This window comes from Neoarius graeffei, chromosome 10 (genome assembly GCF_027579695.1).
Source record: "Neoarius graeffei isolate fNeoGra1 chromosome 10, fNeoGra1.pri, whole genome shotgun sequence".
In the NCBI taxonomy this organism is placed as follows: domain Eukaryota; kingdom Metazoa; phylum Chordata; class Actinopteri; order Siluriformes; family Ariidae; genus Neoarius; species Neoarius graeffei.
Genome location: NC_083578.1, coordinates 15657436 through 15672563, shown reverse-complemented (window position 1 = coordinate 15672563; position 15128 = coordinate 15657436). Strand labels below are relative to the sequence as shown.

The window sequence follows — 15128 nt, the reverse complement described above, 5'->3', positions numbered from 1 at the left end:
GGGCACGGTATGTGGAGAAACTGGCTGTGATTGATGGGTTTGACCCATATGATAAGACTCGCGGCAAGGGAGAATGGAAACATAAGGAGGACCGGACACCAATTCTGCCATCTGTTTGCTACCCAGACATTGTAAACTATTTGTTGTTTACACCCAGTGCCTACACTCAGTGTTCGAACTATGCCAATATTTTCGGGGGGTCCCTTTTTTTCCCTTGGGGGTGTGTGCTTGCGCTTGTCTCGGAGCGCGGATCTCCAAACACATGAGAAGCCCATCTTACGCACATATCACGCGGACTCCACACACGCATCGCGTCTGAAGTCATAACTCATCAGGGGAAATCGTGTCCGCATTGGCATGTTCAAAAAACAACCTCGCGTCAACAATGATACCACACGCAAGAAAAAAAAAACAGTCAGGCTACTCAACAACCAACTTGGCAGCAGCGAGCAAGCCCCAAACCATCCTTTATTATTATTATTATTAAATTGTAGAAGTCTGGGAGGCTTGCTCCTCATCCAGTTATCAACTTGGGGCCAATTTAGCATGTTTTAAATCTGAATTTCTTGCGTTTGCTTACCTCAAAGTGTCCGCAGATCATGCACAGACTTATCCATTATATCCACAGTTTTTTGCCAAGTCTCACACAGGTTTCTTTCAAGTCTACTGTTGGGCCAATAAATCATAAATAAAACAGCTCAGATTTGTTTGTTTAAGTCGTTTGCCACTCCACTTTATTCTGGTGGGTTCACATACCGCTGCCATTATTTCCCCCAATCACGAGTTTGTTGGTCTTCCAAAATGGCGCAGGGTCTGTTTACTTCCGGTTTCGGGTGACGTCAGTGAAAGGGGTCTATTTTCAGTACACTGGATTTTTTTTTTCTTTTTTCCCCTTCCCCTAAACGTGTTCTGGGCAATTCCATGTAAATGTCAACCTCACCATGCAAAATTAAAGCAACATGTAATACATCAAAACCACTCCCAGAGATATCACCTAGGCCCGTATTTTACAGATGTGAATAAGTTGAACCAATTTGTAACCAACCTAATATGTCACTGTCAGTCTTTCTTTCTTATAATGTAAACCCCAAGCTAAAATCAACTTTGATCATGTACAATTCTATATTATTGCCACAAGCCACAGAAATGTATACTAAAATCCACAAAACAGCAAAACAATAGCCATCCTAAATATTATTTAAGAACTTTGATAGTTTTAGCTGATGTTTAGAGAGTTTTTCAAAGGGTTATGGTGGTTAAATTGCTGATTTTCTAAACATATGCCATGTCTATTTCAGACGCGTCACATCCATAACGGAATTTCGTCACATCCATAACGCTGACTTTTCCTTCCGAAACTCTGCATGAAATACAAAATATTTTAAACAAAGATTTTTTAATATTCACCTTGGACCCCTCTATCAAACGGATATCTCCATTTCGACATTAGGTTTACGATTTCACAGAGTTTGATAAAAATGTACAGTCACCCAAGAAAAGTGATACTTTTTCTGTCACATCCATAACGCATCTTTTATTGGCATTTTCTGGCATGCCCTAGATGTACTATGGGAATTGTTCTTGTTCTATCACTTCTCCAGTATGGTACAGCCTTAAAATATACAACACCTGTTTAAATACTGGGAGACAATAAAACATGCACTGGGTCATTTGTTGCCATTTTGAGTTCAAGTGTCACATCCATAACGCTGGAATTGCTCTTCTACAGCTGCTCCTGCTCAGCCCGTGGTGGCAAAGACGGAGATGAACGTGATGGTGAAGAACCCTGAGATCGTGTTCGTGGCCGATCTGAGCCGTGCCGATGCCCCGGCTCTGGTAATGACCACGCAGTGTGAGCTGGAGATGAAGAGTGACGCTGCCAGTCAGTTCATGAGAGCCAGCATCACTGACCTAAAAGTGGTAGCGTGCCCGTTTGTATGTGGGGAAGATGAGAGCAACATCACCACAGTGCTGCAGCCATGCCAGGTGTCCTTCAAACAAACACAGTCGCCTACTCAGCCTCAAAAAATAGAGCTCTCTATGAACTCCCTCACCCTGAAGGTAAAATCAGGTCCTTCAAGAAGTGCACATCTGACCACTTTATCTTCATTTTACCACCATCCATCTGGGCTTTTTTTTTTTTTTTTCCTCTCCTAGGTGTCACCAATCATCATAAACACAGTCATCACTATCCAGTCAGCGCTGACGCCTGCAGCCGAGACCCCTGAGGAGTTGGAGAGCCCGGTGCCCCCTGACCTGTGGGACCGCAAGGACTGGCGGGACCTTAAACTCTGGTTCCTGGAGGAGGAAGGAGAGGAAGATGCCCAGTCTGTGGCCCCGCTCATCCCCCAGAACGAGTCGCTCCAGCTTAAGATTGCCTCCATTTGCCTGACTCTGGAGGCCGGTGTGGGTCACCGCACTGTCCCCATGCTGCTTGCTAAATCCTCTTTTCGTGGCAATGTGACGAACTGGAGCACCCTGATCAACCTGCAGTGCCACCTCGACATGGAGGTTTGTGTTGAGTTGGAGTTTAGTAATAAGCAGTGTTGGGCACGTTACTTTCAAAAAGTAATTATAGTTACTAGTTACTTTTCCCAAAAAGTAACTGAGTTAGTAACGGAGTTACTTTGTCATAAAAATAACTAATTACCAGGGAAAGTAATTATTCCGTTACATTTTGTTCCCCCCCCCCCCCCCCCCCCCCAAAAAAAAAAATCAAATTCAATTAGTGTAATCATAATAAAAGTGAATGTTAAATGTGTTTAATGACTGAAATGGACACTTAACAGAACCAATTAGTAACGTTATCTACACTATATTAATATTTTTGTGGGACAATGTGAGATGACATCTATCAAATTTAATGTATTTTTGCAGTTATTAAAATTGTTACTAATTACTGGCCACTGACGAGGACAAACGCTTTGTTCCTCGACATAATGTGCATTGCACGTAGACATTTTTGCCTTTTATTTCAAGTAATGAAAAGTAATGGTTGTATTTCCAATTTGAAAACGCAGTCTTGGGCTGACCGCTCGCCATCGCGGTGTCTTCTGATTGAAAGTGTGCGCAGTAGTGCAGTAGGCCTACGTATGTTGTCCAAATCTACTCTGATTGGCTTACTGTGCCGTTGTCTCGCGTCTCCCCGCCCCACACGAAAGCAGAGTAAAGAAAGGCTGAACGAGCAGCGTGCCAGATGAAAACAGCTTTAATAAAGGAACGCATAGTATTTTATGGAGCACTTGCATGTGACGTCACAGCCAATCCGGATTGTGACAGACGCCATCTTGTCGGTCAAACGCCATATTTCCGCCTTCTACTTCTGCTTTTACTTCTACCTTTTCTTCTGGAAAACCCTACTATATACAATTCTACTACAACGGCTGCGGCTACAAGCTCTCCCTACCTGTGCACGTTTTTATGTTTTTTGTGTGTATTTTTGCGTGTTGTTCGTCTGTACCGGACTTCAATATCCACTACAACCGTATGGACTTACTGGACATTGGTTTCCAGTAGAAAATGACGGTTTGTAGCGATTTCCATCGCATGCACAACATTCCGGACGAGATAGCGAGACCAGCGGGGTCTCCATGGATTGTTATCGGAAGCAAAGCGAAGGAGGCGGCGTCGGGAGCGGAAGTAAAAGCGAGGCTGCAGGCAGAGCCGGCCTGTTGACTAAGCTCAGAAAACAGCCACTCAAATATCCACTGCCAAGCCTCTACCTCTCCAACGCCAGATCCATGGTAAACAAGACGGAAGATTTGGAATTACAGCTGGAATTACCTTATTCTATTCTATAATCGGCTGGTCAGTGCTATACTCAATACTTAAGTGACTTACCCGTCCAATGAGGATTATTTTTTTCTTGTTTACAAGATGCCACATCTGAGTCGCTGACAAATCCTGAATTTCTGTAAAGATAACTGTGCAGAGATTTATAAGCACGCAGTGCTTCACCACTGAACAGCGAGGGAAAGTTAATGAGGTAATTATACACGTCTGGGTATTCCGCTGGCAGTTCAAAATCCACTGACACGGTCGTGAAAACTCCGTCCAGTAAGCCATAAGGGTCACTAATCTGTAGATCGTTTATTTTAGACATGTATCTAGTTATCTGTTCATTAGAAAAATGAGTCGTCTAAACCGTCGGTTGTAATTGATCCATTCTGTACATGAGTGCAGCAGTATTCAGCGGTGTTTTTTACCGACAAGATGGCAGCTGTGTACTTTCCGGTCACGTGACTGCAAGATCTCTATTGTAAGTAACAGGAACGGCGTTATAACGATGTAAAAAGTAATTAGTTAGATTACTCGTTACTAAAAAAAAGTAATGCCGTTTATTTCTAACGCTGTTATTCCCATCACTGGTAATAAGTAATATGTCTTTATTCACTAGATTAAAAAAATACATATCAAGTGTGACAATATACAGTAAATGCCTAAATGTAAAACCTAATCTCGAAACCGACATCAACTTGTACTTAAAAATTAATCTATTTTTAAAAATTATTCCTAAAAAAAAAAAAACTTTTTCCACTTCCGGTTGGGAGTACGTCGTGCACGTTCTGGCTGCTGGAGGTTTTTATTTATTTATTTTTTTGGGTGTGTTTTTTGTATAGTTTGGTGTTTTTGTCCGCTGGTTGTGGTGTAGCTCCAGACCCAGTTTTGGGCGTCGGTTCCCTCCAGGCTTTGGTAGTAATAATAATAATAATAATAATACATTTTATTTATAAGCGGCTTTCAAGGTACCCAAGCGCACTGAACAGTAAAAAAACAAACAATAAAAAGCAAAACAATAGAATAACAACAATAATAAAATAATAAGAAATCAATAGACCCCTTCGCATGTTTATAAACAAACCGACCGTTGCCAGGATGCGCGCGCAGCCTGGACTCAAACAATGGCGCTGCCCATAGACCGGCATTATGAGCTGTCAGATTATGCAAAACAATTGTCGTTACAAGATCAAGAATGCTACATAACTTGCACTACGTTCAGACTGCAACCTGAAACGACCCATATCCGATTTGTTGTGAAATCCGATTTTTTTGTTAGGCCATTCACATTTTTTGTAAATAGTATGACTGCCTTCAGGTATCAGAGGAAAACTTACTAACATCGTCCGTCCACTCTTTAATTAAATACGGATCTGGCAGGCGATGTCCACTTGTTAGAGTTAACTTAGACTACGTTCAGACTGCACCCTGAAACGACCCATATCCGATATTTCTTTGAAATCATCAAAGAAAGAGAGGCTAATGTTTTTCTTAGCTATTAGCATCGCCATCTTCATCTCAGACCTAATCAGTGTTGCCAGATACTGCTGACGTTTTCCAGCCCAAAATATATTCAAAACCCGCCAAAATGCACTTGAAACCGCCCGACTATCCGACCCATATCCATTGGAGATCGCATACAAGTCTCATATAATTGGTAATCAATTAAACGGAAAACGACCCAAAAGTGTCCCGCATGCGCAAATTGACACGTAATAAGCACATCTACGTAATACGTAAACAAAAAAAAAGCGCACTCTTCAAGTTTGCAAGTAAAGCATGGAGATGAGGCGAGACCTGGCGATGTGGTTTTTGTGGCGGCGGAGGAACTCACACAATAATCTGATTAATGTGGGCAGCAGACTAATGAGACCGAAGGTGTCAAATTACTGGAAATTTCCAGAACAATCTTATAATCTTGTAATACAGGATGGTTTAAGTTATAAATCAGTTATAGAAACTGTTTTATTTAATCAGGCTAACAGATCAACATCCAGGTCCCTACCAAATCCACCATTAGCTTGATCAATTCTATAAAAGTCTATTTAAATTCTGAAAACTGTACAGATGTTGTTGTTTTCCACCAAAGAGGCGGGATTAGCCAACGCAGAATAGTGACGTTTGTCTCTTGTTGATGACGTGTAGGTCGCATGAATGCGACCTGTCCGGTCAGACTGCAGTCGCATGTGAAAATAACGGATATGCATCGGAATTAGGACCACATATCCAAGCGGCCTGGGTCGCATGTGAAAAAAATCGGATCTGTGTCGTTCAGATTGTCAATAACAAATCGGATACAGGTCGCATATGGGCAAAAAAATCGGATATGGGTCGTTTCAGGGTGCAGTCTGAACGTAGTCTAAGTTAACTCTAACAAGTGGACATCGCCTATCAGATCCGTATTTAATTAAAGAGTGGTCGGACGATGTTAGTAAGTTTTCCTCTGATACCTGAAGGCAGTCATACTATTTACAAAAAATGTCAAACTCAAAAAAAAACCCCGTATTTACAAAAGTAGCCTGCCATCAACATTCTGGTTACAGCGAGACTACAACTTGATTAACAATGGGACATTCATATTCATTTTGTTTTAATCAAATTATGCCAGTGATGTGATGGCAATGTGGCTTTAGCTACAACAGCAAATACCAACACTAAACAGCAATTTGCAGGAGGGAATGGCATGAAAGGAATGATAGTGTAAAGAGTGCAGCTAAGAGAAATCAGAGCTGCGTAAAAAGCGAGAGGCAGAGAGCAGAAATGAAACTGAACGGGGCGGGAGCTAGGTTAGCGCAGTCAATGTAAGTTGGCATTTAGAGTGAGGGCACACAATTTTACCTTTCCATCCTTGCTTTAAAATTGTGATTTTCGGCATACGCAAATAACGACGGTACAAAATCTGGACTGCTTGAGTCAAGCGAGACCTCTCCTACAAACAAAATTGCATGCAAAGCTAAGTTAACATGCTAACAATATTCATTACATTGTGTAACTATGACCCAGCTAATCAGACAAACGTTACCAAAGTATTTTGCTACATCAATAAACGAAGACTAGAAAGAATAAAAAAGAAAGATTTAATAAATAGCCTGATCTTACCTGTGATGAAGTGGGCGCTGCAAACCCACACATTTTTGATGGTGCTTTCATCCCAGTCTACACGTTAGATGGCTTGTAGCCATAGATGTTGGGTTTTTTTTTTTTGGAATGGGTGAGATCCTGCTGGAATTCTGTACATTTTAACCCCATCACTGCTACGATTCTGACACCCGACAACACAACAACTAGGCATTTCTTCCAAATATTTCTTCTCGTCTCTACCGTCGCTGAGTCTTTTTTGGGTCCAGGCTGCGCGCGCAATTTCCTCTTACGTATGAATGACATTTACTGCGAAGGGGTCTATAATAATAATAACGTTATTAAAAATCAAAGAGAAAAGTAGCCTGGCAAGCCAGACTAAATGTGAATATTTAGTCTGTCCTCGATCCGTAGACATTTCTGAAGAATGGGGGTGGAACAAACCGCTGTCTTTCAAACTGTCTCTGTGCGTATAGGCCAACGCTCTGACCAATCAGCGCAACAGTGACTGTGACGTAGTCAGAGCGACAGAAAGCAGTGGGGGAGGCCTTGAAAGAAATAATTTTTCAAAATGCGTATTAATTAATAAACAGGTTCTAGATGTTAAGAAGTTTGGAGATAATGACCACAAGTTTGGAGTCTGTACCACATACTTAACATACACTCTTATTTTTTTCAAGGGTTTGCTTAAACTGTTTTTGAGAGTTTTTATTTAGTGGTGTTTGGTGAAATAATTTCCCTTTAAATTTAAAATAATGGGAAAATAAGAAACAATCAAAAAGTAATGTTTCAAAGCTGTTTATTAATTCTTCGTACTGCATAAACTAGCCCCATCCTTTTGGCTACAAGCCGAGCCAGCTGGTAGATCAGACTTTTGCCATAGCCGGTTGGCAAAACAGCGAAAACGCTCTTCTTGAAAAGGAATGAGCGGAGAGCCTCTTCCTGCTCATGTTTCAACGAAAACTCCAAGTCTAATTCTTCTAAAACTGATTCCAAAGCGGAGTCAAACGCGCGCTGTTCACTAGCCGTAGCCATCTTTCCTGCTGTGCTTTCTCCAGCGTCGCGCAGCTTTGTTGTCACTCCTGCAAAAGCCCGCCCAAAGAATCCAAACAAAAACCTTGCGTTGTGATTGGCGGGCACGATTTGATGCCCGGGGTGTTTTTGTTTATATGGTGTGAGGCTAGACCCACTCGTAGGCAAAAATATTTTTGGCCGCTAGGCGGGTGGGTCTAGTTTACTAGGCTAAGAGAAAAGGCCAAGCTAAAGAGATGTGTTTTTAGCTGTTTTTTGAAAGAGGACAGTGTTGAGCATTGGCGCAACGCTAGTGGCAGGGCATTCCACAGCTTAGGGCCATTTACACTGAAAGCCCCGTCACCCATAGAGCAGAGCCGAGAGTAAGGGACTGCTAATAGGCGGGCATCTGTGGAGCGAAGATTTAGAGGTAACTGATCTGGAGTTAGGAGATTTGATAAATAGGGAGGGGCCAGGTTATGTAGGGATTTGTAGACAAGTAAGAGAATTTTGTACTGGATGCGGTGTTTAACTGGGAGCCAGTGCAGGTTGTATAGAATAGGAGTGATGTGATCCCAGGGCCTGGTGTGAGTGAGTACCCCATCCAGCAGCTGAGTTTTGGACATATTGCAGCCTATTTAGTCGCTTGGCTGGGATGCCATCGAGCAGGGCATTGCAGTAGTCCAGTCTTGAGGTGATGAAAGCATGTATAAGCGTTTCAGCTGCAGATGAAGTCAAGGAGGGACGGAGTTTGGAGAGACTTTTCAGGTGAAAAAAAGCTGTTTTAGTGATACTTTTAATGTGGGAGTCAAAAGAGAGATTAGAGTCCAGAATAACACCCAGATTTCTTACTTCAACAGTAGTGAAGGTGAAATAACCAGGAATAGATAGCTGTGAGTGCTCCAGTTTTTTCAAGATAGAAGGGGTGGAAATGAGGATAGCTTCTGTTTTGTCTTGATTCAATTTAAGAAAGTTCCGCACCATCCGGTTGTTAACTGCATTTTTTACTGAACTGTGGGACTTTGCCATTTTTTCAGAACTGCGGAATTTTCCCGCATGTGCCGTGTGTGATGCCTGTGCTCCTCGCTATGGCACGGGCGCAGATAGAGGGTGGGACGGGTGGGATTCATCCCACCCAGATTTAAATTCACCTCGTTCGGTCTCCCCCACTTATAGGGAGAAAAAAACGTCTATGCTGTCTTTCTTTGCATAAGGCAAACCTCACGGAAAAATCAAAAGACTAATTACCATTCGGTTTATTGAGGTGCACAGCAGTACATACATAGTTGCAACAACTCGCATAAAACTAAATAAAGACTGATATTCGGTTGGTTGAGCTGCGCAGACTGCACAGGTTGCGAGCTCGAGCTTGGTTGCTATGGTTATCCACAACAAGTTTGACAGGCATATCGGGGACAGCTCCTAGTTCAGGACCCCAACACGGCATGATGAAGGGTGCCAAACCGAAAAGGCAGAAAACGATTGCATCGTTTTTTCAAAAAAACAACGACTGTAAGTAAACTGTGCCTTACTTTATCATATCACCTTGCAATTTTTTGATAGTCTGTTCAAAGTAATGTCGTAGTGAAAGTAAAATCGTACGGAGTAGAGAAGCCTTTCTGGTAGCCTCCTTCTTTCGGTGGTAGCCTGTAGATACAGTGCTCAGAAGGCAGTTTTAATGTTTAATCTGGCGTTCCCTGCCATAATTTCAGCGAGCATATTGTTTCATAAGGAAACTTTGCGAAGAGTTGTTGACTGACTGCTGCTCACGCAACACACAGGCATAGTTAGAAAGTCAGGATGCACTGGTTTACACTTTACACACACACGTAGCCCAGCCTCTCGCTATGTTTAACAGTTGGAACTTAGCGGTTTTAAAACTAGTTTTCTTAAAGGATCAGTGTGCTGAAAGTCAGTTAATGTTTAAATAAAACAGTTTTTGCATATGGCATGCTTGGGGAGTGATTGGAATCAGTATCAGAATCAATAAGCTTTATTTCTTTCAATGATGGGTAATTAAGTTTGACAGTCCAAGTCTCAATACATAGGATACACAGACCTAGATGCTATGGATAAATACAAAGGGTAGACAAAACAGTCAGCAGTCATCCAGAACACACACCCACACACATTCAACCCACATGACATCCTGTCGTGTCAGTAGTAAATAGCACATGAGAGCACCAGACATCACAGGTGTGCTCTATTCCTACTCTTTATTTATTAGTAGGCCTCAGCTAACGGTTGCAGGGATGAAGGAGTGATGGTTTTATTTGTCTTAGCTGAGTAATGTCGCCGCCTTGAGGGCATCAGAGTATATTCCTCGCACAACACATGTTGGGGGTGGGGTTGGGGTTGGTTTGCTGGCAGCTTTGTCCCCCCCCAGTTCAAAAAACGTATCTGCGCCCCTGCGCTATGGACTGCAGTGAGCTCGTTGCTAATTTTAACATCGTGGTTGTCCAGCGCTCTGTGCTTTAGTGCTTGGCGTAGTGATCCGAGCGATGTTGGTGTTGCGGCGGCTGTGCAGGCGGTTTGGGACCTGCCTGGCGGTGCTTCTATGCTCGCTTTGTGGATCCATGGCGTGGTGTTCTGAGTGATGCTGCTGGCGGTGTGGGACTTGTTTTCGTGCACCTTTTGGTGCGACTGTGGCTGCTACACCATTGGAATGACATCCTGACCTTTATTTGGTGGACTTTTTATTTATTCATTCATTCATTCCCTATAATTGTAAAGCGACCTTGGGTTTTGAGAAAGGCGCTATATAAATTGAACTTATTATTATTAAAACGCTTTGTGCTTATTCTAGGCATAACGCTGGATCTGTTCCTTCGGCGCACAGAAGATTCCGTTACCTTAGGCAACAAGCCGAACGGTGGATGATCTGTGACATTTAAACTTATTAAACAGTCAGTGGTCATGTTTTTCAAGAAGACTAAAAATATCGAAATGAGTTGAAGTATGACGTCGTTTAAAACATCTAGTTAAAAATTGTTGTATAATAGTAAGATCAGACTGACTGACCTACTGACTGACTGACTGACTAGCCGCAATCACCGGTAAACCGTAAAGTAATTTAGAAAGAACAATGGAATTAAAAAGGTGATCCATTTCCAATTGCGAGTATCCTTCTTTACGAAGGCTTCTAATCATGAATAGACGCTTTGTTGGCTTCACAGAGCTTCGTCTTAACGTGCAAACTAAATTTGCAGTTCGCCTGCAACGTTACCCCTTATAAAGTCATACTATCGTATTGCTTTGTTATATATATATATATATATATATATATATATATATATATATATATATATATATATATATCCCAGGATACACGTTATAATCATGTAGGTACAGCCACCGTCCCGTCTAGAACTTCAAATCCCATCAACTAACTTCCGCGATGACCTACGTCACAGCTGGGCGGGATCACCTACGTCACATCCTCCATGACTCTAAGTGACCCAGAAACCTTCAGCTCGCCCTCTCTCGTCGGTGGACATTCGTGTCATACAGACGTAAAGAGACACCCGCTCATCAGAACATCCAAAATCAAGACGTCTGCCTTGCAAGAAAAGAAGACTCCGCGCGCTTTCGTATATACCACTAGCCACGGTAAAAGAGTACTTAAGTCGCGCCGTCTCACTAAATTGAGTTACAACCGGTTTTATTTGTTTATTATAAGTAACGTTACGACTGCAGCCCAAGCAGTTAATTAAAAGTTAGAAGCGACCGGATTCCTTCTGACTTAATCGCTGTGCACATTGCTTGATCAGAGACTTTTCCTCACGAACGATGAAGTTCAGACCAAGGAATTCTCTGCGCCTTTTTACAGGAGCGACCCACGAGCTTCTGTGAACCCTGCGAAACTTCGGGACATCTCTGCATATCCTGTATAGAGATATCGATTACTGGAAGTAAGACTGGCATTTGGGCAAATTAGTCTTAGGAATTAGCTTTATGAAGTAGTGTGAATTTAAACTCAGGAACGGTTTAATTGTGCACACTGTAGACACTTAGAGTTGAGTTGATCATTGTGGTTCTATATTGTTCTCTGTTGTTTTAATAGATAGGCTGTTGCATGCTCTTTGCTATCTTCTCTAACATCCTTTAATTTCATTATTACACACATTTTGACCCCATCAAGATTTCAGTGAATTTGGTAATGTTACAAGTAGGTGGAATTCCTTTGTCTCAAGAAGACCACGAGGTGATTCTCCCTCCCCCCCCCCACCTTAGATAACATTCCAAACTTTACAGCGCATCTTCACGCATAAACACATTCTGTCCGCGCACCTCCCGCGCGCATATTCAAACTCTCTCTCCTCCTCTCTGCCTCGCGCTCCCCCCTTCTCACAGTGCGCAGCCGCGCACGGGACACACCCTAAGAGCTCAGTCGCTCACTTAGCAGTAAGGAGAAAACATCTCCTCCCCTCTCTGCCTCGCACCCCTCCCTCTCTCTCGCGCACACACAGACACACGCTCTCGCATACACATACACACCTCACTGTTTGCTGCTGACCATATTGAATGTAATTCAACTGCTATTACCCATTTAGTATCATTTGTTATAATAAATTCAATTATTCTGTTAAACTGTGCTTGTTTGTCCGTTGTTTTGCTGCTGTATTTTTAAAGTCACACAATCTCAAAGAACTCCAAATTGCCTTCACCCAAGTGTATATGAATACTATTGGCTGTAGTGTCTATGTAATACGGTAAGTAATACATTATTGCTGCATTGGTAGTGATCATAATAATTTGGAATATACCATATGGAATTTAGCTGTTTGGTAATTTATTCAGGCGTGCAAACGGCGCGCTTTTTGGCGCATTCCGCTTCTTCCCCGGCATTTTGGGCGACTTGTGTAATTCGTGCAGATCCGAAGAGGTTTTTTTTTGGGGGGGGGGTTGCTCTCCGGTAATCCACTCTGGTAGTAATGATAGACCCGAGTACTGTGCAGACCATACAACGTTTGGTTCCCCCTGGTGGATATATGGAACCATTGACAGCAGAGATAGTAAGATTGACAGTGTAGCTGCTGGCTGCTATTATAATATTCAACAGCGTTCCGTTACAAACTGCTAGCTGCTACACTGTCAGTGGATGGAACCGATGGCTGGGCAATCTGGTTGCTAAGGAACGTGACTCCCGGGCTTTTCCTCAGATAGGTGTGTTCATTTATCAACTTTCTGAATTTCATCTACTAGTGTGTATTTCTTTGGCGCCTCGGTGACTGGGAGTAAACGATCAGCGTTGAAGTGGAAGTCATTTACTCGTCTACAATCAAAGCGTAAGTGTTAAAATAATTGTGCATATATATATATATATATATATATATATATATATATATATATATATATATATATATATATATATATATATATAAAAACTTTCTCTCGTAACCTAGCCTCCTTCATCTAACCATATTAGCCATGACCTATCCTTGGGGTAAAAAACGCCTGAAAAACGTAATGTTATTTGAGGAGTTGCATGATGACTGTATAGACCCTTTTCACTCACGTGACCTTCGTATACGCGACCGCCATTTTGGACATGAAGAAATAACGGTTTATGGCACAGACCCTTTCGGTTCTCGCTCATCTAACTGCTACAATGACTGCTTCGACTGCAACAATAATAGCTAACACACATTTAAGTATCCGTCGTAAAGACATGAAACTCGTCGAGTGACGAGTGTGTTAATTGATAAGCTAACGCAATCTGAAAGTAGACATGCCATCACGCTGCCCTGGTGCTGTGTACAGTTTACCTTCTATGGTTTGTGCACTCACTATTTGCCATTACTTTCTCCAACCCAGTGTTTGAACTATGCCGATACTTTTGGGGGGTCCCCTTTTTTCCCTTGGGGAGGGTGCTTGCGCTTGTCTCAGAGCACGGATCTCCAAACACATGAGAAGCCTATCTTACGCACACATCACGCGGACTCCACACCTCCACACACGCATCGCGTCTGAAGTCATAACTCATCAGGGGAAATCGTGTCCGCATTGGCATGTTCAACAAACAACCTCGCGTCAACAATGATACCACACGCAAGAAAAAAAAAAAAAAGTCAGTCAGGCTACTCAACACATCTGATCCACAGCAGCACCAGAGGATCACTGGAAATCATGTCAACAACCAATCTTCCATTTCAACACGCGTCAACAAACAAATGGCACCACAAACATGAACGAATCGGTCAGGCTACCGATTCCAAACCCACAGCAGACGAATAATTAAATGCATCTTACCTTAAAGCAGAATCGACCACAAAGGAAGTGTGTTGGCACTGTTGGCACACTTCCTTTCTACTAGTTTGTCCCCCCAACCTGGCAGCAGCAGTCGTTGTCATATCGGTTTATTTTATCTTTGATGTAAACACAACACTTCGGATATGCAAATGCTTCCCGTTACACACGATTGCTATGTCAATAAACATCATTTTGCCAATATTTTAGAGACCATCCATCTTCTCCGTCGGTCAGCATCTGTCGGGATCCGATAAAATGATAAATCTTGCCTTGTGTGTTGATGGTTACTCCATCCAGGTGCACAACAATATAATGGCATGATGGAAGTCTTGCTGAAAGTAAAAACTTTCTTTGATGGCTATATTCCTTTCGATGCTTCGCCGTCGTTCCTCGTTGTTGGCTGTGGTAGACTACTGGTAGTTCATGTCCAAAATGGCGGCCGCGTTTGTCGTGACGTCACGTGAAAAGGGTCCATATGTTCTCAACGTAGTGTCTACATGGGTTAATGACTATTGTTTTTTGTTCCTAGATAATATTTAAGTGCCGTAATACCGTTCTATACGTGCAAGAATTGGTCTTATTAAAGCTTGTGGCTGTCTGGCTTAGTTAAAATGCTAACCGTTAGCACCCGACTAGCTGCTATTTTAGAACATCGAGTGATCAAATGGTAATGTGTAACCCATGTGTGTGTTATGAGTTCGTGGTGCATACATCCAAGGCACTACACAAACTTCAGGAAGTGGCAAAGAAAAGGAGTAAAGATGGACTGACTTTGGGGTGGGGAACTGAAGATGGATTGGGAACTGAATTAATAAATAATAGTAATTAATAAATGTTCTGTTTTGTTGAAACCGTTGTCTGACTGATATTTTGTGTGTGTGTGGTGGGGGGGGGGGTCCGCGTCGCCGCGCTACCTCGCTCTTTTTTGACCGTGGTTGTGTTTGCATCCCTGTTTATTATTAAACGCCAAAATTAATGGTATTATTAATGAGACTGATTTTAATGAGACT

The 15128-nt window shown here is 42.4% G+C and overlaps 1 protein-coding gene across 2 annotated transcripts in view; it reads left to right on the top strand.

The window, feature by feature from the left end:
* vps13a (vacuolar protein sorting 13 homolog A) overlaps positions 1-15128 on the top strand; it is a 238157-nt gene that overhangs the window by 135707 nt on the left and 87322 nt on the right. For both annotated transcript variants that reach the window (XM_060931353.1, XM_060931352.1), the window contains exons 39-40: positions 1730-2061; positions 2158-2511. In XM_060931353.1, coding sequence (XP_060787336.1) covers positions 1730-2061; positions 2158-2511 — 686 coding nt within the window. The remainder of the gene's footprint in view (positions 1-1729; positions 2062-2157; positions 2512-15128) is intronic.